Source organism: Arvicanthis niloticus, chromosome 5, assembly GCF_011762505.2.
Source record: "Arvicanthis niloticus isolate mArvNil1 chromosome 5, mArvNil1.pat.X, whole genome shotgun sequence".
NCBI classification, from domain to species: domain Eukaryota; kingdom Metazoa; phylum Chordata; class Mammalia; order Rodentia; family Muridae; genus Arvicanthis; species Arvicanthis niloticus.
Genome location: NC_047662.1, coordinates 34,752,969 through 34,777,195, shown reverse-complemented (window position 1 = coordinate 34,777,195; position 24,227 = coordinate 34,752,969). Strand labels below are relative to the sequence as shown.

General features: G+C 47.6%; 1 protein-coding gene across 2 annotated transcripts; it reads right to left on the bottom strand.

The window, feature by feature from the left end:
- Nucleotides 1-310: 310 nt before the first annotated feature.
- Mpl (MPL proto-oncogene, thrombopoietin receptor) lies at nucleotides 311-14,984 on the bottom strand. 2 transcript variants are annotated; one of them, XM_034503241.2, is made up of 12 exons: nucleotides 14,870-14,984; nucleotides 14,586-14,718; nucleotides 14,135-14,313; nucleotides 13,326-13,600; nucleotides 12,723-12,930; nucleotides 12,350-12,476; nucleotides 6,557-6,759; nucleotides 6,182-6,324; nucleotides 4,164-4,323; nucleotides 3,859-3,955; nucleotides 1,756-1,843; nucleotides 311-1,395 (listed from the first exon to the last, which is right to left on the bottom strand). In XM_034503241.2, exons 1-12 carry the CDS (start codon nucleotides 14,946-14,948, stop codon nucleotides 1,144-1,146), a joined length of 1,944 nt encoding a protein of 647 aa, XP_034359132.1. In that variant the 5' UTR covers nucleotides 14,949-14,984; the 3' UTR covers nucleotides 311-1,143. The 2 variants fall into 2 exon arrangements, with proteins under 2 accessions (XP_034359132.1, XP_034359133.1); XM_034503242.2 differs by having other exon boundaries at nucleotides 12,723-12,885.
- Between the last annotated feature and the right edge of the window lie 9,243 nt (nucleotides 14,985-24,227).

The following is a 24,227-nucleotide window of genomic DNA, read 5'->3' as shown; positions in this document are numbered from 1 at the left end:
TGTTACTAGCTCTGTGGCACAATACTGTTCCTTGATGGCTTTCCAAAATCCCACCTCTGCCTTTGTAAATGTGTCCTGTATTAAGCTTGTCAATTTACACAGTTTGTGCCATCCTCCTCTGCCAAGACCCTGCCTAACAAAGTGGGTATATTTGGAGCTAGCAGAGACCCAAACATGCTAATGTGCTTGAGAGTTGACTAGCTCAGAGAGATCTGTAACCTGAGTGGTTTGAGTTTATTTCCCACTGCAAAGGGGTGGCATGAGGGGCAAGGAAGCTAGCATGGGGTTAAGGTGACATCATCCAGAAAGGTTTCATTCAGACGATATTTATTGAAGGTCTGCTGCCTATCATGCACCAAATAGTATTCAAGGTGCTCGGGGAAAGGACAAATCCTAACCCTTGCCCTTTCAACTCACCATCCAGGAGCAAGAAACACACGTTCAAATCCACACAAAACACTGTGGGCACTATAGAAGTCTGGGCTGGAGATAAGAACTTTCTGATGGTCATCATATAATAAAGGCCAGAATAGGGAAAGAAGAAATAATTAGGATGCTAGCTGAGGTATATTAAGCAGTTACTCTATCCTAGTGAATGTGTTCTCAATTGTTCACAGGGTTCTGTTATTATCCGTGCTTTGTTGATGAGAGGGGAAAGGTTCAAAAGCTTTCAGCTATTTGCCTAAATTTGCACAGCTAGCCAGTGAATGACAGGACCAGAGCCTGGCTCTAGCCCCAGAGTTGGCTCTTTTGCTGCTAATATGAAAAGTAGAGACTTTCCCCAGCCCCCAAGAATTTGGACCTCAAGAGGAGCTACAGAGCATGGCACCTTTAGTCACAGCAAGCAGATCTCTGTGAGTTCGAGACCAGCCTTTTCTACATAGCAAGTAATAGGCCATCAGAGTTATATAATAAAACACTGTCTAAAAAATAAAAATAAATAAATAAAAATAAAGAGCCAGAGGAGCCTAGGGGCTGCGGAGAAAGAGCTCTGGATTCGTGAGCAGCCGTCTGGAGAGATCAGTGTCATAAAGCCCAAGGAGGTGGGTAAACAGAATGGATGGATGGTGTTGGTTGTTGGTGTTAAGAATGGATAAGGTAGTATGCAGGAAGCCGTAGGTCTGCAGTAGCATGGGACTGCCTTCAGGGCTGCTGCCAATAGCTTAGTGGTAGGTAGGAGTGGTTAGCAATGTGTGTGGTGCAGCAAGACCCCGTCTCAGCCGTGGGTGGACACACAGACAGGGGCATAGTCCGCAGGCAAGGTTGCAGTCCTCTGTAGTCCATCTGAGGCTGGGAGGGACACAGGGGCAAAGGAGTCCTCTCAGAGGACTTAGGTAAGATTTCCAGGAGGCTGGGTTCCACTTCTTCACAGCTATCGGTAGCTGTGGCCTTCGACTGTGAGAGATGAGCAAAAGGAGATAAAATTAACCAGGCATGGCTCAGGAAGGAGAGGCAGGAGGATCTCTGTGAATTCTAGGCCAGCCTGGTCTATTTAGCAAGTTCTGAGACAGCCAGGGCTACACAGAGAAACTCTATCTCAAAAAACAAACAAGCAAACAAACAAACAAAACAAAACAATGAGGTAGGGATCTTGGGGTATGGCGTGGGCTGCGTTTGTAGACTATGAATCAGGTTAGGGAGTAACACCTGGGGAGAGTGAATATCTAGTCAAAGACTGTAAACAAGTTGCATTGTGGGAACAAGAGTCATTGGTGGTGGGGTGATTGGAGGAGGGGAGGGTTGGGGTGTACTCACAGGACTTAGGGCTGCAGTGTCTCTAAGGTACTGGCCTAGGACCCGGTGTAGGTCTGGAAGTGAGGGCCACAAAGCATGCCTCAGCCTTCTATCAGAGAAGGAAGAGAGAGGAATCTGACTCGGGATTGAGTTGGGAATGATGGGGAGGGCCCTAAAGTGGGGCAGTAGGGGAGGCAGTGAGGACTAGTAAGTTTGAAGAGACGGGTGTCGTCAAGACATGTTGGCCTTCCCTGACCACTCTGCCAAAACCAGGACGTCATCCTTCCCCAACACTAACTACCTCCTGCTCTGTAGTTTTTCTTAACTTACTGTATATATTCACTGTGTTACAGTTGTTTGTTTCTACCCTAGTCCACAAGAACACAGGCTCTGTGAGAGCTTGAAATCTTGTCTGTTGTTCCACTCGTTACCCTAGCATTGAGCCCACAGTAGGTTTCTCCATTCCTGTTATCCTAGCATTGAGCCCACAGTAGGATGTTCCACTCCTGGTACCCTAGCATTGAGCCCACAGTAGGTGCTTGGGAAACTGCATGAGTGAAGAAGAAAACCAGTGCAGTGTCTAGCTATGGATGCTACTGCAGGGGGTTGTCTGTGAAGAGTACAAATTAAGACATATTGGGGAGACATATAACTCTTGGGCTGCAGATTTCCAAGCTGAAAGACTTCAGCCAAAGGTGACTGGCCTCCTCCATGACCTTTCTGACTGTGGAAAAGAAGTCTGTATGTAATACCACTTCCATCTTCTCTGTCAACATTTTGGGGTGTGGTGGGGTTCAGATATGGCTACCTTGAATAGCGTCTCCATTCTAGACTGCTCTTACGCAAAGGCAGATTAAAAGTTCAAAGAAAGTCAGGCGTGATGGCTCATGCTTGTAATCCTAGGACTCAGGGTGGGGCAGGAGGGGCGGAGCTGAGGCATGAGGATTGCAATGACTTTTGAAGTCATTCAGGACTATACAGTGACTTCTAGGCCAGCCTGGGCTACAAGTAAGATCCTGTCTTTTTTTTTTTTTTTTTTTAAAGCACATTCAAAATGAGGTGTGGACTGGAGTGCAGGGGAGGAGCGCCTGGTGCCTGGCCTAACCTCTAACCAAAACATACTCTTCTACACTTTTGACTTCTGAGCTCAAGAGTCAGCAGATAGTGCCAAGTGAATGACTGACGTGGTGTGGATTCTATCCTCAGGTTTATAATTTCTCCTCAGCCCTCACATAAGTGAGTCATTCATTAGGGAATTTATTTAAGGGCCTTCGACTTGGCAGACACTGTGCTGAGGATTTAAAAATGACCTAGTAAGGTATGGTGGGGACATCCAAAGGAATAAATACTGGGCGGGCTGGGAGCATAGGACAGGGAAAACACATGCTTAGCATGTGTGAGCCCTGGGTACAGCACCCTGCACCAAATAAATACGTTATTGCAGGAAACACCACGGGAACACAAAGGAGCAGCCAGTGAGGGGAGGCCAGGAAAGGTTAAGACTTGATGAAGAAAATTTTTTAAAGAATAGGTAGTGAGCCAAAGAGAATATTCCAGACAGCAGGGGCATTGTGTGAAAAGGGACTGAGCAGCAAAACAGCCAAACTGTGGAGTATCTTGGCTTTGGCAAGGCTGAGATTTTGTAGGCCCTTGTTGGGTTCTGCCCTGGGAAGTGAGACAGGTCACCATAGGATTATGTGTGTTTGGAGAAGCTCCTGAGAAAGAGAGAAGGGACACTGTTTCAATGAGTCAGGTAGTGTGAGGGGCAAAAAAAGAAAGCATTGTTTGATCGGGTTTCCGGAGGCGGAATGACCAGATTTCAAAGCCAACTGGATGAACTGGGGTTGGAGAGGCTCAGGCAAGAACTCTGATTTCGGCCAAGGTTGGACAGTACCCCTGTCACTAAGTGAGCAGCCAGGAGGTGGAGTTGTTGGAGGTGTCCAGAGTGGGCAGGTTAGAGTATAAGAAGGCTCCACTCTCAGATGAGTGCGGGAAGCCTCTGAAGAGGTAGGTGTGGATGTTCCGTGGTCCAGAGAGCCGTGTCATCAAGTGACCCTAGAATACTTGCTCGGAGGCCACTGGCCTCACAGACCACACCCCATCACCCTCTTGGAAGGGCGGTACCTGTAGTGTGCAGGAAATTGCCACTTCAGCAGCAGTAGGCCCAGAAGGGCACTGAGGCTCAGTACCAGGAATAGAGCAGTCACCAAGGTGATCCAAGCTAGGGAACAAAAAGCATCTGACAGTGGCTGACCCTCGGCCCCGCCCAGGGGCGTGCTGGCTCCAGCCCTAGCTCCACCCTCAGCATCCAGAGCATTCAACCCTACACTGAGCTCCGCTGAGTTCCAAGGCTTGCCCATAGCCCCACCTATATAGTGTAACCACGTCCCCACGTCCAGTAGACCGGCTTCAGCCCTGCCTGTCCTCACCAGTCTCGGAGCCCGTGGACACCCTAGCTGGAGGAGACCAGGCACTCCAGGGGCCTTGGTAGGTGGGGCCGTTGAGCCTGGCACGCAGCTGCAAGCTGTAGCGAGCTCGGGGGCGCAGCTCTAAGGTCCCTCCCCGGGCTCCTAGAGCCGGCTCCAGCACCTGAAAAGAGAAACGTGGAGTGTGGGTGGAGTGACAGCTCCAGGCCTGGAGCCGTCAGGATCTCCATAAAGAGTCTCATCCGCAGAGGCGTGCAGGATCGAAAGCTCTGCCTGAGAGGAACACATCCTGGCGCTCACACAGCTGTGCATTCTGCCACAAGATGTGGGGAACCAGCTACAAGCCCAAACCATCCCCACTAGTCCAGCCTTGGACACTCTAGAAGACACGCTCTTATGCTCAGAGACACACAAACCGTGTCAGAAATACTATACTGCAGAGGACACCAGATTTGTGATAGGTGCCAGAACCATAAACGTTATTTTGTGCAAGCAGGGATACTATTATACGCTTGGCAAACATTTGAGTTGCTTAGGATATGCCAAACATTGAGCTAGGTCCTAGAAACAAAGATAAGGCAGAAAATCATAATTAGCGCAAGGCACCCAGGGAGCACAGTGAAACAATACCGCCTGGTTTCCTGGGCTAAGAGAACAGAGGGTCAAAGAGAAGACTAGAAGTGAGGAGTGTTAACACATTCAAATTACTCATTGGTAAACAGGAGGAGAGGGGAAAGAAGGTAGCAAGAATGTTTCTAGGCTTGGGTCTTGGGTAAGTGGTGGCTCCACGACAGAGCTGAGAAGTCAGCTCCAAGAAAAAAACCAATGGGTCTACTTTATAAAGTCTAGCGACAATTGGACGGATTCATAGTAACGCTAAGACAGCAGTCATCTTTGGTTACTATGCAGGGAGACAGTAGAGGCATAAGGAGGGAATAGAGTGTTGTATATGTTATACGTACATCTGGGTAATTGACAAATTGGCTACATGAATGATATACACTACACGTGAAAAATTAATACTATATTTAAGGCTTGTTTATATTATTATATATGAGCTATATATAGTAAAAAAAGCATAACTCAGGAGGAAATGAATTTATTTTGGATAATTGTATCTGATCTGTCTAGGGATGAAGTTGTTTGAGTTGTCTGGCAGGAAGATGTATGTGTTTGTGTATGTGTGTTAACTGAGAATAAAAACATTGTTTAATTGTGTAATTAGTGTCTTTCTATATGCCAGAAAATATGCTAGGAATTTATATACTGCATGTTTTTAGATGTATTTATTATGTGCATGTTTTGTCTGCATATACATATATGAATCAGGTATGTGTTTGGTGCCCTCAGATCCCTGAACCTGGAGTTATAGATGGTTATAAACCATCATGTGGGTGCTGAGAACTGAGTACTCCTCAGAAGCAACAAGTACTCTTAACCACAGAACCATTTTTCCAGCCCCCATATTTAATTTTTCTCTAATTCCAAGACAGGTAACTTTCTCCCCATTTCACCAATGAGGAGACTTCAAAATTTAGGTAATTTGCATGTGGTCCTTAAAGCCCTTCCCATGTGGGGGCTAGAATGGTAACGTTGGGGCTGTTAGTGTATAGTTAAAGTCACTAAGACCGTAGGGTTGAGCCACTTACCTAGGCAGTTTTTGGATGGGGTGCATGAAAGAGTAGAGAAGGAGGAGCCAGGGAAGAAGAGGTAACTCATTCTGAGAGGTGGGAAGGAGATGGGGAGGCCACCATCCCCTAGGCAAAGGGAAAGAAAACTTTATTTAATGGTTCTGAGGTGGAATCCGGGGCCTCTTGCGTGCTAGGCGAGTGCTGTCTCACTGAGCTCTACCTCCAGCATGGTGAGAGGACAGTTTAGGTGGAGTAGTCAGCGGTGCCACATGCCCCAGCAGGCGCAAAGAAGCATAGATAGATGTACAAGCCCAGATGCTGATGCAGAGGCAGTGTTGACTTGGGAATGCCGTGTGCAGTTTTCCATGGACACCTGTTCCCCTACAGTACCTTCCAGTCCTCATGGCCTTCTCCCGTGTACCGGAGCTGATAGCAGGTCTCTTGAGCTGCCCAAGATGACTGGTGCTGCCACTCCAACTCCAGCCTTCCACTTGAGACCTCCCTCCAGTGCAGGCTTGGGGTGGGGAGGAGCACTGCAGGGGATTTCAACAGGGACTGTGTTATGCACCACAGTGAATTAGACATTGTGCCACCAGGGCCATGGGTCAGAAATGTCAGATGATGATGGTGATGATGGTGGTGATGATATGATGATGATGGTGGTGCTGCTGCTGCTGCTGCTGCTGATTCATGAACAGATTCAGCCTACCAGGTAGATTTGGTGAAGTTGGGAATTAGGTGGGGATATGGAAGGAAGGTTCTTACCAGCCTGGTGGATCCAGAAAGGAGATCCCAGGTAGCTGTGAATGGCACCTTGTGCTGTGGTCACCTCTACAAGGATGTGAATAACACTGTTATTTTGTGACTTGAAGTGGCATCGGGAGAACAGAGTGGGCTGTGATCCGGGATCCAGCTCCTCCTCTTCCTCCTCTTCCTCCTCCTCTTCACATTTCTCCCAGGTGGGGTCCCTAAGAATCAACCGGAGAGACTCACTGAATCAGGTTCACCTTAGATACTGTGTTCTGTGGGGGTGATATTTAGACAATGGTGCTCGGTTCAGTTTGTTCCTGGGCAGCCACCATGTTCCCACTGCTCCTCATCTCTGACTGGGGCTCCAGCTAGCTAGATGTGCAGGCCCTGGCACCCACGAGATGCCAGCATGGGGGATGGCTCTGTCAATCTCCCACCCTGCATCCACAAAGCTCGGCTGAACCCCAGACAATATCTGCCATCCTCTCAGTACCTGGTAGAAGTGAGACTCTTAAAGCTTAGGGATTATCTAAAGGATTTATATATTTAGAAATGCTCAATCAACAAGATGCCCACACAATTAGTTGTTACCCAATATCTAACCTTTTGATAGAAGTTGCTACCCAGGACAGCTTTTGACCCATCCGTGGTTCTCCATGGCTGATAGCCTCCTTCTTCTCACCTTCCTCTATTTCTCCCCGCTTCCTCTTTTTCTCCCCTCCCCTTCCTCTCTTTCTTTCCCAGCTCCACCTCCTCTTCTACTGCCTAATCACAGAGCTCCACTTCGAATACAGTGTAGCAGAATAAGTATCCTGCTACAGTGTTCTACATGGATCATGACTGAAGTCCTCCCCCAACCCCCATGCCTTGGGCCTGTAGGGCTTTCTCTGCCTGAATGAGGTCTATTCTCTTTCCCTTGAGGAAAGGGCAGACATGATACAGGGAAATAACTCAGCTATAAGATGAAACCCATTACTTTGTGTACTAGATGATGATGATGGTGGTGCTGGTGGTGCTGATGGTGCTGGTGGTGGTGCTGGTGGTGACATAGAGCTAAAAGAACATTAGCCTGTAGAGTTCTGACCTCAGCCGACCAGTACTTGCCTGGGGTCAATGGTTTATCTCTGTTCACTGTTCCCTTCCTCTGAAAAGGTGGTTTGACACCTACTTGCAGACTGTTTCCAAGATGAAAGAGACTTTACCTTCTTAGATGCGAACATCTTTATATTTTTAGATTTGTTCTTATTCTGGAGCCCTCTTACATTGATTGCTTCCAAGAACACTGACCTGATAATATCCAGAATTGTGATAGACACAATTCTGATCTTTTCCATTGCTATAGAAAGTGAAACCACCATTATTGCCTGGGTTAAAGTAAATTCTGGTTTGTGAGCTTGTTGCTGCTTCCCCCCCCCCCCCCACTTAAAAGACTGTGACTCAGGCCGGGCAGTGGTGGCGCACACCTTTAATCCCATCACTTGGGAGGCAGAGGCAGAGGCAGGCGGATTTCTGAGTTCGAGGCCAGCCTGGTCTACAGAGTGAGTTCCAGGACAGCCAGGGCTACACAGAGAAACCCTGTCTTGAAACCCCCCCCCCCCCAAAAAAAAAAAGACTGTGACTCATTGTGTAGTTCTGGGTGGCCTAGAACTTGCTGTGTAGATCAGACTGACCTTGAATTTGAGCTATACTTGCCTCTCTCTGATGGTTGGGATTAAAGGTGTGTACCAGTATCATGTCCCCCTCTCCTGCTTCTAGGAGGAATGGATCTTGAGGCTGGATCTCATGTAGCTCAGACTGGTTTCAAAATGCCTCTTCTTGATGACCGAATAATTTATCAAACCTAAAATGATCCTTCTTGTGTTTACACATCTACCCGCTTAACCAACATGCATGAACCAAGCATTGTGTCAGGCCTGGAGAGGATATAGATGAAAAAATCATCTTGAAGGGTCCCCACATCAACCGTCAAGTCACACACAAAAAAAATCACCATGTTTTTCTGGGTTGTGCAGGGACTGACTGGAAGATCACAGCAGAACATCTAACCAGGAGGGAGGGTCAAGGAATGCCTCCTGGCTGAGAGAGGAAATGAGTGTTATAGACTATAAATAAATTAGGTGGGGGACAATCCGTTGTTTCTGGCACATGCTGTGCAAACAAAAAGGGAGTATTGTGGTTGGGGAAAATTCTAAAGGGCTCAGAATGGCACATGGTTTTAGGACCAAGGGTCTGTAGTCAATGGTAAACTGGACCCCAGATTGTCATGAACAGCATCTCTAAGGAGCTTGACCCTTTTGCAGGGAGAAGGTAAGAGGGTCCCACATTACCTAGCCCTGGCATGCCTGGAGCTAGAGGTGATCCTCCTGCCTCAGCCTCCTAACTATGGGGATTATAGCAGGAGTGTGAACTTAATCTCGTAATTGGGAAAACTTACAAGTGTCTTAAACAGGGAAGGGTCACAATTACATTGTTCTTCAGAAGACTCTTCTAATTGCTGTCTGTAGAGGGTTTGGGAGGGGAGGGAAGAAGGAGAGGAAGCTGTCAGGACACTGCCAGGATTTTCATGTACAAAGTAATAAAGCTAAGACTATGGTGAAGACAGAATGAGAGGTGCTGCTTGGTTTCCAGATACACTCTTCACTCTGCTCTGTACCCTAGCTGGCTTGGAACTCACGGTGTAGATCAGGCTGCCTCTGAACTGCCCTGCCTCTACCTCCAGTGCGCTGGAATCACAGGTATGTGCCACCATGCCCAGCAAGAAATGCTGAAGAGGCAGAAAAACAAGAGCATTTCTGATTATTCTGAATAGTCTTATACCTGGAAAGTATAGAAAGGAGAGAAGTCCAGGGCAGCTTATGTGAGGGAGCTGAGTTCATCGTAAAATAGAGCAAGAGAAAATTTGGATAAAAGAACTGATTTAGCCAGACGTGGTGGGGTGGTGGCACATGCCTTTAATCTCAAGCATTCCAGAGGCAGAGGCAAGTGGATCTCTGTGAGTCTGAAGCTAGCCTGCTCTACAAAGTAACAGCCAGGGCTCTGTTACACAGAGAAACTGTCTCAAAAAACAAACAAACAAAACAAACAAAGAAAAAACCCAAAACAAACAAAAAATAACTGATCTATTTGATTTTTGTCACCTTAAATCCAGGCACAAGTCAGACCTCCACACTATGAAAATCTGCTCAGACATTTAAAAGAATGAACTACTTCTTTTTGGACTGAGTTCTAAAAATATATTTAAGCAAAAAGTTAAGTCACCAAACCGGTTAGGATTTGTGGGGAATAGCTTGGTCGTACAGCATTCTCTCAGCCTGTGGCTCTGTCCTCAGCATCACAGACACAAAAGAATAGAACAGAGCTGGACAGAGTTAATCCCAGCACTCCAGAGACAGAGGCAGGTGGATTCCCGTGAGTTCAAAGCTAGCCTATTCTACATAGCAAGTTCTAGGCCAGCAGAGCTATTTAGTGAGACTCGGTCTCAAACTGAATCAATTACATAGATAAGCAAATAAATTATATGCACAGACTTATATAGTGTGGTATAACATATTTAAAGATTAAATATTGTGATAATGTGTATATGCTAAGCCCAGGGAGTGGCACTATTAGAAGGTGTGGCCCTGTTGAAGTAGGTGTGTCACTGTGGGTGTGTGGGCTTCAAGACCCTCATTCTAGCTGCCTGGAAGCTAGTCTTCCACTAGCAGCCTTCAGACAGAGATATAGAACTCTCAGCTCTGACTGCACGGTGCCTGCCTGGATGTTACCATGCTCCCACCTTGATGATAATGGACTGAACCTCTGAACCTCTAAGCCAGCCCCAATTAAATGTTGTCCTTTATCAGACTTGACTTGTCATGGTGTCTCTTCACAGCAATGGAAACCCTAACTAAGACAAATATTGTTTACAAATATGCAAATACATTGAAAAAATCTGAAGACTATAACAAAGCTCCTAAGAATGACTTATTTTTTATTTATCCATGGATGGTTTTTGTTTCGTTTAATTTTAGGTTTTTTTTTTTTTTTTTTTTTTTTTTTTTTTTTTTTTTTTTTTTTTTTTTTTTTTTTTTTTTTGAGACAGGGTTTCTCAGTGTAACAGACCTGGCTATCCTGAAACTTGATTTGTAAACCAGTCTGGACTGGAACTCACAGAGATTCACTTGCCTCTGCCTCTGCCTCTGCCTCTGCCTCTGCCTCTGCCTCTGCCTCTGCCTCTGCCTCTGCCTCTGCCTCTGCCTCTGCCTCTGCCTCTGCCTCTGCCTCTGCCTCTCTGCCTCTGCCTCTCTGCCTCTGCCTCTCTGCCTCTGCCTCTCTGCCTCTGCCTCTCTGCCTCTGCCTCTCTGCCTCTGCCTCTCTGCCTCTGCCTCTCTGCCTCTGCCTCTCTGCCTCTGCCTCTCTGCCTCTGCCTCTCTGCCTCTGCCTCTCTGCCTCTGCCTCTCTGCCTCTGCCTCTCTGCCTCTGCCTCTCTGCCTCTGCCTCTCTGCCTCTGCCTCTTGAATTTGGGGATTAAAGGTGTGCACTACCACCACCTGGACTCCACTGAGGCTCTTTTTTTGCATATATGTCCTTGTAGATGTCTGTGTGTGTGTGTGTGTGTGTGTGTGTGTGTGTGTGTGTGTGTGAGTGTGTGTGTATTTGTATGTGTGTGAGTGCACACACAGGGGTCAGAGGACATCCTCAGGTGTTGGTCTTCAACTTCCACCTTGTTTGAGACAGAATCTCTTGGCCGTTTTCTCTACTAAGGATAGCAGCCTGGGAACCCTTGAAATCCAAGGATACTCCTGTCTCTCCTTCCTGTATTGCTGCCATAATACTGGGACCACAGATGTGTTTGACTATGCCCGGCTTTTTGTGGGTTCTAAGGATTTATTTGCATGGCTCTTCCCCTACTATGGTAGGAGAGAATGTCTTGGTGATTAAAAAACCAAGACTGATTTTTGTTGTCATGAGTCACAAATGATGTCTCTCAACTGGAGATTCATTCTGTAGCTAGGGTTGACCTCAGTTCCTCCTGCCTCTACCTTCCTAGTCCTGGAACTATAAACATGTAGTGCCACACTCAAGGTTTCTAATTAAGTAATCACATGAGGTATAAATGTTAAAACTGAATCTGAGATTAGTGTTTAAAACAGAGAGGTACATAGCACAAGAAGCATGTATAAACAGCAGATGGCTCGGCTGGAAAGGGTACTTGCTGCCAAGTTTGACAGACCAAGTTCAATCCCCAGAACCCACATGGTGGAAGGAGAACCAACCCCTCAAGTTGTCCTCTGACCTCCACAGTACACATGCACCACTGATGCCTGTGCAAAGTAAGCAAATGTTTTGGGGTTTGGTTTTTGGTTTTGTTTTTGAGACAGAATTTCTCTATGTAACAGCCTGGCTGTCATGGCACTCACTCTGTAGACCAGACTAGCCTTGAACTTGCAGAGATCAACCTGCCTCTGCCACCCAGAGTGCTGGAACTAAAGGTGTGTGCCACCACCACCCAGTCACACAATTGGTTTTTAACTGGCATGTTTTAAGTTTCCGATTTTGTGTTGGGCCACAGTCATTGATGTTCTTAGCCACATGTGACCTTTGAGCCCTACGTTGGACATGCTGGTTAGGCTTTCTCAAAGGTCCAGATAAAGCAATGAAGTCCGATGAAACCAAGCCATCCCCAACAGAAACAAAGAGTATGTGGCAATGAAAACAGTAGAGCATGAGAAACCAGAGGCTAGAGCCTGGAGAGGACAGGCTAGGCAAGTGAAGAGGAACCACAGCCATACTGACCTTCTGCAAGTTCGGACTCAGTTCCAGTCTTACCTGTCTGTGGGGCAGCACCGTGTCCTGCTGTGGCGGAAGAAGCCTCGGGAGCTAGTTCTGTCTTGTTGCTGCCACTGGCAGATAACCTTCTTTAGATCCAAGGTAAAGCACTGAAGTCCAATTGTCACTGTGCTCAAAGAAGAGGGCCATGCGTTCTTACTCAGGAGAGTCCCTAAACCATCTCTACTTCCACAGCAGACTATCCTCAGCTATTCTTTTTTCTGTTCCTGAACATAGCTGTCCTGTGCAATGACAGGTCTGAGGTCATCAGAAATGACAACCCCCAGAGCTTCTGTATCTCTCCTAAGCCTCCATGAAGACCTTTTTTCTCTTTTTCCCTTTTTAAAATTTCCTCATTCCTTTACTGACCCACCTGCATCTCCTGGAAGGTCCACAGTCACAGGGAAGGACCAGGGTCCCCAGGAGCCACGAAGGGAGACCCCATCAGGTTGGCTGCGTAGCTGGAGCCAGTAGGACTTGCCAGCCTGGAGGCCTGAGACAAGACAGCTTCCACCCTTCACTGTCAGAGATGGAGCCTGGGGAGAAAATTCCAAGCACCAGAATCTAGGCTCGCTTCTCAGCTAGGATAGCCCACACACCTAGTGTCTGAACCACTGTGCAAAACTCAGCTCCTTGCAGGAAAGATATATAGATAGATATAGATATAGATATAGATATAGATATAGATATAGATATAGATATACAGATAGCCTGTGTGGATAAGTCTCAGGTTGTGTTCAGGGGTTCTTACAAAGTCTCAATTTGGAAGCCTGAAGGCCTTCAATGACCTTAGTGTGAATGGTCCTAAGTGGGAGATCCCTAAATGAGCTCCTTGAAAGCTAGTCAGAGTCTATGCTGACTCTTCAGAGACCAACCCAGTCTGGGATCCCCTATGTATGGCCTTTCTTTTCCAGGAGACATATTGGGGAGGAGAAAGGGTGAGGGTACTTCTCCAGTTAGGGAGGGAGGTCCTCACTGGTCCATGCTGTTGGGATGCTGTAGGATGAATGCATGGAGGCTGGTCAAGAACAGGGCCTGGGTTCAGCTTCCACAAAGTGGGGCAGCAGGTTTCTGTGGAGAGCAGCTGAATGACCAAGGGTGCAGTGGTGTTGCTGGAGTCTGTGGGGCTGTAGCGGAGTTCATGCCTCAGGAAGTCACTGATTTCAGGAGCAGGGGCCTCCCACTGGATCTGAAGTTCCCCTGGTTGGCTCCCACCCCTGGCCTTGATGACACTGGGTGGGGCTGGCAGGCCTGAGAACAAAACAAGGTACATCAAATCATGGAGAGTGCCAGGCTATGGTTCAACCCACTGGCTACAGAGAAGGTGCTGGAGGCTGGATGGAGCAACTCTGAACTCACAAAGATGCCGGTTCTCATTTCCATGGAGGGGAAAGAAGGGGAGGAAGGCTGCCTGTCCTGTTCTCCTATCCTTTTAAGCGTAATGAGCTCACTCTGTGTAATGGTTTGTGTGTTTCTTAATGTAGACACTCTTTTTATCTCTGTCTTCTTGTTGTCTGGCACACATCATCGACCTGACTGTTGGGTGGGTGAGTACATGTATATGTTAATGAGAGGAGCAAGTTAGCCTTGATGTGGAATGATTTGAGGGAGAAGTCTAGTTCTGGATGCCAAGGCTAGGAGGGATGATAAGCTGGGTTCTGGAGTGCCTCTGGGAATCTGACAGAGAAGGGTACCCACATTGTCCTGAAAGACTACAGGCAAGTCTGATTCTGGGAGCTTGAGCAGGCAGCAAATAGAGAGGCAGTGTGGCAGAGATGCCCTTACCCACACTATCCACAAACAGCACTCTCTGGATCAAAGTTTGGTTGAGAAACACATTCTTCACCCAGAGGTGCAGCGGAAAGAAGAGGCGCACTTCATCCTGGGCTGGAAACTGGCACACATAGCGGGTTCCAAAGGTGGGCACACTCTGGGAATGCAGGGGGCATGCACGGGGCTTCTCTCTGTTGGTACAGGAGAAGTTCTACCTACATAGTCATCATGTTAGCCCTAAGGACCCAGGCTGAACCCACGCCCAATTTCCGTCTCCATCCTTGCAGTTTTCTTCTCACTGCTGGAGGTAGGGGCTTGAGCCGAGCCATTTATAGGGTGGCTTTGTATTGGGCATGTATTTACAGTAATCCTCTGATAGGGCCAAAACCAGGAAAGCTAAGAATGTGACTCAGCTAAATATAAAAAGAGATAAATGAGGATTGGGGTACAGTCCAGAACCTACCCTGGGTAGGCATACAGCAGCTGGTATATCCCACTGGGTGCTGCCTCTTCTTCATCCCAGAAGCAGGTGAGATCTTCAAATGTTTGGGAAAAGCAATTCAGGGGCTCTGTGCCCAAGGCCAGCGAGAAGACATCTGAGAACAGAGTTGGTGAGTTGGGCTCTAGAATCTTCCAGTCATGTTTGTGGGTAAGAAAAGAGAACCAGTGAGAGTCTCTTATCCTATACCCCCTCCCAGGACTCCTCTTGCCTGGGCATAGGTAATATCCACCCTCTTCCCACCTCACCTTGGCTGGTGACTTGTGCCTGGTTTGGAGGGGCCAAGAGGAGGCAGGAGGTGACCATGAAGAGGGCCCAAGAGGGCATCTTCTCCGGCACTGTGTGCCTGCCCTAGCCCATCCTCCCTTCAGGAAGCTGGGCCCCAATTCCCCCCGAGGCCAGCCCCTCAGGTTCCTGTCAGATACAGCCCCACGTCCTGTCCCTGTCTCTGCCCCTCTGGGGCCCATCCAGACCACACTGGGGCCAGGGGCCAGAGGAGGGGGAGTGGGCAGGAGGGTGAGAGGAATTCGAAAGAGAAGGCATGAGCCTTCTGTTGGCAGGGACATAGAGGTATATATTTGCCTGTGAATCAAATGGAGACACCCCGTGGATTTGTGGACTGCTGTAGAAGAGCATATCGCTGTCAGAACAGTGTTAACCACACTTCATGTGTTGACTAAACGCCTGTCCAGTAGTCGTGTTTCCATTAGGAAGATGAAGTTAAAAGGTTGCTCAAGGTCACATGTCCAGTAAGATGAAAGGCTCAGGAGATCACGCTTCAGAGGTCAAGTGCTCAACAGCCATGCCACACTCCCGGGAATGACCTGCCATGAAGCACTTGTCTTCCTCACAGATGTGCCTGATGGCTGCTATTTCCAGCTTAACAGGTTCTGGGGCTCTAGGTACAAACAAATACAAGCTCCCAGATAGGAATACTCTGTTCGTCATAGGGACATTCTCAGCAGTGGCAGAGAGACGGAGACTGCGTGAAAAACGCAGGACCCCGGGTCCTTCCCAGATCCACTCACACAAACATCTGAAGATTTACCAAAATCACTCAGATGGCTCTCTCAGAATGAGGAGTGCTTGGTCTCAGCTCTTTGGCTGTGCCTGCTTCATGTCATAGTGTGTGTGTGTGCGCACGTGCACGTGCATGTTGGGAGAAGGTGTATGATCTCTTCATGGGAGCCAGGCCTCCTGGCTGTGCTGGACCAGTGGGTGGTTCCTATACTGGTTCTGAAAGCTCTGACTCTTGGCTGAGGGGAGAGATGGATTGGAGAGGAGGAGCATGTGGGGCCATGTTAAATTTGTCCCTTTAGCTTCCTTGGGGCTCCTAGTGGTGGCTCTGCAATCTAAATGGCCTCAGTGTCCCCTTCCTTTCTTCCTTTTTGTGATTTAATTGACTCAGAATTCCAGGAACTGGGCATGGGGAGAGGGAAATGTTTTAGGCCTTCTCTGCAGTCTTTGTCTTTTTCTGGCTCAATTTCCTTGCCAGTTGTAGGGAGTCAGCTAGTCTGGTCCTTAGTCCTACTAGCTCTCAGGTAACAAAGACCAGAGGTCACACTTTAAATGCCCTCTATCCTCTTCCCAAATATAGAGCTACCCAACCTCAGGTGAGAGGGGACACACAGTTTCTGTGTTCACACAGTCCTGGGCATTAGCATGAGGTAGATGCTGATGACTTCACTCTTGGGCTCCAGCTGCTTACCTGGCCTCTTCTCTACTTGTATGCTTAGTATTTAAGATTCCCAAGCTGCACTGCATGCCTATAAGCCCAGCTCACAGAAGGTGGAAGCATGGAAGATTGTGAGTTCGAGGCCAGCCTAGACTGCATAAGGAATTCCAGACCAGTCTCAGCTGCATAGGGACAACCTATCTCAAACAGCTGAACATAAAAACAAATGTCCAGGTTCCACATGTTTGCTTTCCTATAATTCCAGCCACTTGGGGGACTGAAGAGGAAGGATCACCTGAGCCCATGAATTTGAGACTGGCCTTGGCAACACAGTTAAAGAACCCTTATTGAGGGTAGGGGGCCTGGTATAGTGGCTCACACCTTTAATCCCAAAACTTGGGAGACAGAGGCAGGTGGATCTCTGAGAGTTCGAGACCAGCCTGTTCTACAAACAAATTTCAGGCCAGTGGGGACTACAGAGAAAGAGGGAGAGAGAGAGAGAGAGAGAGAGAGAGAGAGAGAGAGAGAGAGAGAGAGAGAGAGAGGATGGATGATGGATGGATGGATGGATGGATGGATGGACAGACAGACGGACGGACAGACAGATTCTGCATTCTGGTTTCCTGACCCTGTTCCCTTTGTTTCCTATCTTGCCGTATTTGTGAATGGCACCTCCTCCTATTCAGTGTTCCAACCCTAAATCAGTACTCCTCAACTGCTATCTTCCTCTCATCTTTCCTGCATCCAATTACTTAGCAAATGCTGTGGCCTGAGTCTGCACTTTAACCCCTCCAGCTCCTGCCCCCGCTCCATTCTATCCTACATTCCAGTCAGGCCACCGCACTGGCTTTCTTTAGCTCCTCAGCCCCATCTTTCTACCCTCACCCCTGATTCTTGCACAGCAGGCACTTGTGTTTTTAAAAAGTAATTTATATCTTATTCTATTTACTATTAGCACGTGACTATGAAGGGTGCACATGTCACAGTGTTTGTGGAGATCAGAGGACAGCTTTTTTTTCTTTTTATTAATCATTCAACTCATTTACATCTCAGATGATATCCCACTTCCCGGTTTCCCCTCCACCCACCCACCCCCAACCCACATCCCCCCTTCCCTTTGCCTGTATGAGGGTGGTCCCCGACTCACCCACACTCTCTCCACTGCTCCAGCATCCCCCCCACCCCAACGCTGAGGCATCAAACCTCCTAGGACCATAGGACCATAATAGGGCCTCCCCTCCTATTGCTGTCAAGTAAGGCCATCCTCTGCTGCATATGTGTCTGGAGCCATGGATCCCTCCAGGTACACTCCTTGGTTGATGATTTAGTCTTTGGGAGAACTGGGTGGTCAGGCCAGTCTATGTTGTTCTTCCAATGGGGTTTCAATCCCCCTCCCTGCTCCTCCAGTCCTTCTGTCAGCTCCCCAACCAGGTTCCCTAAGCTCAGTCTGATAGTTGGCTCCAGGCATCCACATTTTGAGAGTTGATTCTCTCCTTCTACTGTGGGATCTGGCATTTAGAGCAGGTCACTAAGCTTTCAAGGCAATATTCTTTCCATCTCACTGGTATGTTTAACATGCCTATGCTGTGTCTTCATCACCCCAAAATCCCTGGACAATTTCCCATAGCATTTAGAATAGAACCCAAATGCTTCCTTGTGGCCCGTGAAGCCCTGTCAGAATTGGCACATTCAGCCTTGAACTCCACCTCCCTCTGCTTTCTCCTTCATTCCCAGCAGCCGTGATAACCTTACTGTGTCCCTCATCCTACTTCATTTGGTCTGAAGCTGTTTGCAGCCATCGGCCCACACTCCTCCTTCTAGTACACAATGGCAGCCTCTCTTGGTTTCCTTCTGTCTGCTGTAGCACTGTTTCCACACTCTTTCTCTTAAGTCTTGCTGTCTCCACGCATCCATTCTTAGCCCTCTGTGTTGTCTGAGTGATCACACTGCTGTTTTCTACTCTTTTCTATAAACCAGTAGCTCCTGAGACCTCATCAGTCTCAGGTGCTGTTAAACATCTATCTTCTTCCTTGGAACTTCAAGCCGATCATGTCCCAAGCAGAACTATTAACCTCAGATGCCCTGTGGACTGTCTCCTCCTATCTTCTGCATTTCACATGGGTTACCTAGGCATCTGAGCCTGAAACCCAAGGGAAACTCTCAAATCTTCCTTCTCCCTCTACTCCTGCATCCAAGTTCTATGACTTCAAAGGGAGGCCATGCAGAAGTGGTTAAGCAGAGCCCACAGGGACTCTATGACTGTCACAGTGCTAAGATGGGGGCCTCTGGCTCCTGCATTTGAGGAGGTTCAGCTGCATGTCCCTGCTCTTGTCCAACTTCCTCTGCACTTATGCAACTAGGAAAAGCTACTATCTCCAGTTCTTTATTTGTGTAGAAAACCAAGCAGGAACTGGCACAGGGGACAGAAGCTGTGTGTTTCAGCTTTCTTTGGTTAAAAAGTCCTGCAGACCCCAAGGTCCAATCCAAAGCAGCAGACTTGGATTACAGAAGCTGGTATTCAAGTTGGGAGATAGCTCAGGGAGTAAAGAGCTTGCCAAGCAAGCCTGGAGACCTGAGTTCAAGCCCTAGGTTCTATGTGAAAAAGGTTTGTCTAGCCAGGTATGGTGTGTGTGTTTTTATTCCCAGCACTCAGAAGGCAGGGGCAGGCAGTCCTCTGAGTTTGAGGGCAGCCTGGTCTACATAGTGAGTTCATTTAGGACTATATAGAGAGATTCTTTTTTTTTTTTTTTTTTTTTTTTTTTTGTTAAGATTTACTTTTTAGCCGGGCGGTGGTGGCACACGCCTTTAATCCCAGCACTTGGAAGGCAGAGGCAGGCGGATTTCTGAGTTCGAGGCCAGCCTGGTCTACAAAGTGAGTTCCAGGACAGCCAGGGCTACACAGAGAAACCCTGTCTCGAAAAACAAAAACAAAACAAAACAAAAAACAAAAAACAAACAAACAAACAAAAAAGATTTACTTTTTATTTATATGAGTACGCTGTCGCTGTCTTCAGACACACCAGAAGAGAGCATCAGATCCCATTACATATGGTTGTGAGCCACCATGTGGTTGCTGGGAATTGAACTCAGGACCTCTGGAAGAGCAGTCAACGCTCTTAACTGCTGAGCCATCTCTCCAGCTCAAGAGATTCTTAACAAGCTGGGTGAGATGGTATGTGTGCACTCTTGTAAAGCCAGTACCAAAAACGTATTGATAACAGATTCCTGGGCTCACTGAGATCCCTAGTCAGCCTGAGGTACTTGATAAGTTCCAGGCCAGTGATAGACCCTGTCTCAATAAAAACAGTGATGACATGTGAGGAATGACGCTCATTATTTTGTTCCCTGGCCTCCAAGTGCACACACAAGTGTGTACCTGCACATCAAGCCCCTAAAGAAGACACCATTAAACAAAGGGTTGGGAAGAGAATTGGCTCTTGTAAATCTGAACCCTCTTTATCTCCCTATCAGTACAGATTTCCCAACCTCTGCCAATTTTATCAAATCAGAAAGTCTAAGTTTCAGTAGCTCTAGGCTCTAGAATTCTCTTACCTCTCCATCTCTTTCTCAACCTTATCAGGCATCCCTCTGCAACGAGTCCAGTTATCATCAGAACATTGTGGTTTTCCCTCTAGATGCTATTTTATTGATTTAAAATTGTTTGCATGTGTGTGTGCCTTATGTTCATATGCATATGCATGTTCCTCTGTGTACAGTTATATATGTGTGCGTGGAGAGACTCAGACTTGATGTTGGGTATCTACCTTGGTCACTCTCCATTTTATTTATTTAGGCGGGATCTCTAGATGAACCCCAAGCACACCAATCTCAGCTAGTCCAACTAACCAACTTTCCCCAGGGAACCCTCATCTCTGTTTCATAAATGCTGGAACTACAACAGCCACACCTGCCCAGGCCCTTATATGGGTTCTGGAGATCCGAACTCGGGTCCTCAGTAAGGTTTTTTAGCCTCTGAGCACAACACCCCCCCCCCTTCATACACATGAATTTGAAAAAGAGAAAATCTTTTAAAAATGAATCACATCGTTTCAAGTTCACACTCCTTTCAAAGGCCCCTTTTCTGTGTAACCAGGAACAGTGCAATGGGCCTTGTTATAAAATGAGGACAGCATGATAGGAGACAATAAGAGAGATAACTTTACCAAACAGGGGACAGAGGAGAAGGAGAGCCAGGCTGAGGAGGAAGGCCAGCAAGAAGGCATTTCAGTAGGACCCCTGCCTTTCAAAAATAGTGGTGCCCACCCCTCAGCCTTAAGATCACTCTCCAGTCTGTGAATATTAGCTTCCCTACAACATGCCCGTGAGTATAAAACATTCCACCCTCAGCAGCTTGGGGACAACAGAAAAGATCATGGCACCCGTGGAGCTGAGAGTAAATGGCATCCATGGAAACCATTGAGAACACACATTAAGATTGCAGATGAAGAGGATGCAAACCCGGAAATGACCCTGGTAAAAGCAGAGAGGTACGGAGTGGCACCTCACTCACACATGGATGGCACCCCAGGGCTCCAGAGAGGATCCTGAGTTTGGAGGCCAGCCTGGATCACATAGCGTGTTTGAGGCTAGCCTGCTTATATAGAAAGATATAAATTTAAAGCAATTTATGTGAATGTGTGTGAGTATGTGTCCCCAAGAAGTCCAGAAGAGAGTGTCAGATCCCAAGGAACTGGAGTTCTAGGCAGTTGAAAGCTACCTGATATGTGTCCCAGAAACCAAACTGGCGTCATCCTCGATAAGAGCAGTGAGTCTGAACCACTGAGCCACGGCTACAGCCCTAGATATAATTTAAAAGTAACTCCAAAGAACAGCAAGCTTTGAGAGCTTTGGGCTGAATACACTCATCTCTCCCTTTCTGTCCACACAAATCTTTGTGACTCTGCGAGGAAGCAGAGAGGCACGTTCTCCATGCCTCATTTTTTATTTAGGTCATTTGTCATTAACATTTGGTGTTCCTTGGCATACAGACCTACTGGATCTTTGTCTGTTGAGTGTTTTTATATGTGAGCAGCCATGTTGTGTCTCTACCCTAGCTAGAGGAGTTACGGATCCTAAGAAGGGACTATCTCAAGGTAAGAATGAGCGGGTGTGTGCTCTTCCGGTGACTCCCTCTCTTATTTTAAAAAAATAATAACAATGAACCCTTGCTCCCTGCCAGCACTGTGGTAACTCACGTGTTACACCATAGTTCTATTGTGTGCCCTTGAGTCCTCTTCCTTCCAGGAGAGAAACTGAGGCTCAGAAGGAGTGAAAGAGTTGTCTAGCACCTCTCTGAAAGGGAAAGCTGAGACTTGTATTGAGATCTGTTTGTCTCTAAAGGCTATTTTTTTTTTACATTTATTTTTAATTATGTGTAGGTGTGTGTGTCTGCATGTGGATATGTGCGGGTGGGTGCAGATGTTCAGGGAAGCATGGGAACCCCCCCCCCCCGGAACTGGAGTTCTGAGCTGCCCGACACAGATGCTGGAAACAGAATCCTGGTCCTCTGGAAGTACAGCAAGTGCTCCTAACTTTCCAATCACTAAAGGCTATTTTTAAAAACTCCTACCCTTGGCAAAGATCACCTTGTAGCTCTTTCCTCTGCTGTGTTTATCAAGAATCACCTGCTGGGCACGGAGGCGTCTTGAAGTTGGAGGCTGAGTCCCAAACCCACCTCAGAAAGGTTGCAATGCTAGTAAGTGGGAAAAGGGGCAGCAGCTTTCCAGAAGCATCCCCATGGGAGATGGCTGGACGAATGCAACCTGGACAGTCCTCTGTGCTCTGCTCCTGGCTCCTGAGCTGCCCTACTTAGGCAGCTGCTCTCCTGCCTCTGAATCGAAGGCCCAGATCCAAAGAAAGAGGAGACTGCCCACCCCCCACAGCAGCTTTGGGTTGCCAATGGGAGAAGGCCTGTGTGAGATAAGAGATAGGCTCCCTGTGGAAGGAGCCTGTGTTGCTGCCCAAAGCCCTTGCAGGAAATCACCCCCTTCCTTGAGGGTTAGAGGGAGCGAATGACTCAGGGTAAAGTGGTGTGACTTCCCGTATTTTACTCCAGGACTGTGGTGAGGCCCCTCTGACCAGGTGCCCTCCAGCTTCGCCTTTCCCAGGAGTCTGCCTAAAATAAGGCTTTTCTTCTGGCTCTTCCCATTGCTTCTTCTGTGGAATCAAGTGAGCACCATTGGGTTGGTCATTTGCTCCAATTCCTGCCTAGGCCATGTCCAGCGGAAACAGGGCTAAGAAGCTAGAGTGGGCGGGGCAGGAGAGACTGAGGATTTATGGCTGAGTTCTGTGCTTGTAGCTCACAGTGGGGCCTATGGTCCTTACGGTCCACAGTGGCAGTGTGGGACTCTCCTATTGGAGAACGGTGCCTTCTTGCCACTTTAACATGTAGTATGGGCTCGGTATACTTATGCTGAAACTGGACTGCCCACATCAGTTCTCTCCCGCCCTGCCAGAAAAAGAAGCATTAAACTTCTTGTGATTAAGGGATACTCTGGAGCCAAGGACATCTAGGTTGGAATGCCAGCTTTGCCACTTCCTGTCAGACATTAAATCAAGCTACTTAACCTTTATGAGAACCTTCTCTTCTATATGAGGGTTGTAGGGATGTTGAATTATGGGAAGACCTAATATGTGCCAGTATCTGGCATTGAAACATCATGTAGCCATTATCTGTTTCTTTTTCCTTTTTAAAAAGGATTTATTTTTATGTATATGATTACACTGTAGCTGTCTTCAGACCCACTAGAAGAGGGCATCAGATTCCATTACAGATGGTTGTGAGCCACCATGCAGTTGCTGGGAATTGAACTCAGGACCTCTGGAAGAGCAGTCAGTGCTCTTAACCACTGAGCCATCTCTCCAGTTTCTTGTTGAACCAGTCGTAGAGATAGAAGAAGCCTGCAAGAGTCCTAGGCTCTTTCCTCTGCTCCCATGCCCACAACAGGTCCCTTCCCATGCTCCTCCGTAGCCGCTGCTGCTCATCACCGCTACACTATCATGTCACCCGCACACTTGAAGGAGTAGGCTTGCACTGATCTTGCCTTTACTCTTTAATTTCTTTGTCATCACATTTATTTAATTACGTGTGTGTGTACGTGTGTGTGTGTGTGTGTGTGTGTGTGCACATGTGCCACTGTGCATGTATACAGGTCAGAGGAAAACTTTTAGGAGTCATTTCTTTCCACCATGTGAGTCCCAGGAGTTGATCTCAAGTTGCCAGGCTTTGGTGGCAAGTGCCTTCACCCACTGGTCCTCTTTACCTTATTTTTGAGACAGACTCTCTAACTAGATGGACCTAGTGCTCACCAACAAGACTAGCCTGGCTGGCTGTCAAGCCCCAGGGGGCATCCTGTTTCTGTCTCTCCAGCATTTGGGTTACAGGTGTATAACATCACACCTGGATTTCTATGTGGGTATTGAGTATTGAGCTCAGGCCCTCACAGTTGTGCAGTGTTGAGGCCCAAGCTCGAGTCCCTGTTTGGGCACCAAAATAATGTTGGGGTCCACACTAGCCCCACATTGGGGCGGCCAAAATAAATGTTGTAGCCCAGGCAAAATGTTGAGGCCCGGGCCGACCCACGTTTGGGTGGCCACTGTATCCCGGCCCAAGCTGCTGCTCCAGTCTGCGGGTCGGGGTTCAGCAAGAGCGAGGGTGAGGGCAGACTCAAAGAATGGAGACCAGACAGGGTGTGATTCAATCCCGTTTATTCTTCAGTCTCTCTTCCTCTAAGTGTCTCCTGTCTGATTCTCCCTCTATAGTCTGATTTCTGTTCTGTCTCTGCCTTTTATATGTCTCACTTCTAAGCCACGCCTCTAAGTTATACCTTTAAGCATGCCTTTAGGTCTTGTCTCTAACTCTGATCTCTACACTTCTAAGTCATACTCTTAAGTCACACACCTTTAATCTCACACACCTTTAATCTCACACA

What these genes read in the sequence shown, in the direction of transcription:
- Mpl (XM_034503241.2), bottom strand. Translation starts at nt 14,948, where the DNA reads ATGCCCTCTTGGGCCCTCTTCATGGTCACCTCCTGCCTCCTCTTGGCC. An exon ending in CGGTGCTGCCCCACAGACAG is followed by an intron (nt 6,760 to 12,349) that starts GTAAGACTGGAA and finishes GTTGATTCTTAG; the next exon opens with GGACCCCACCTGGGAGAAAT. An exon ending in TTTCTGGATCCACCAGGCTG is followed by an intron (nt 6,325 to 6,556) that starts GTAAGAACCTTC and finishes AATCCCCTGCAG; the next exon opens with TGCTCCTCCCCACCCCAAGC.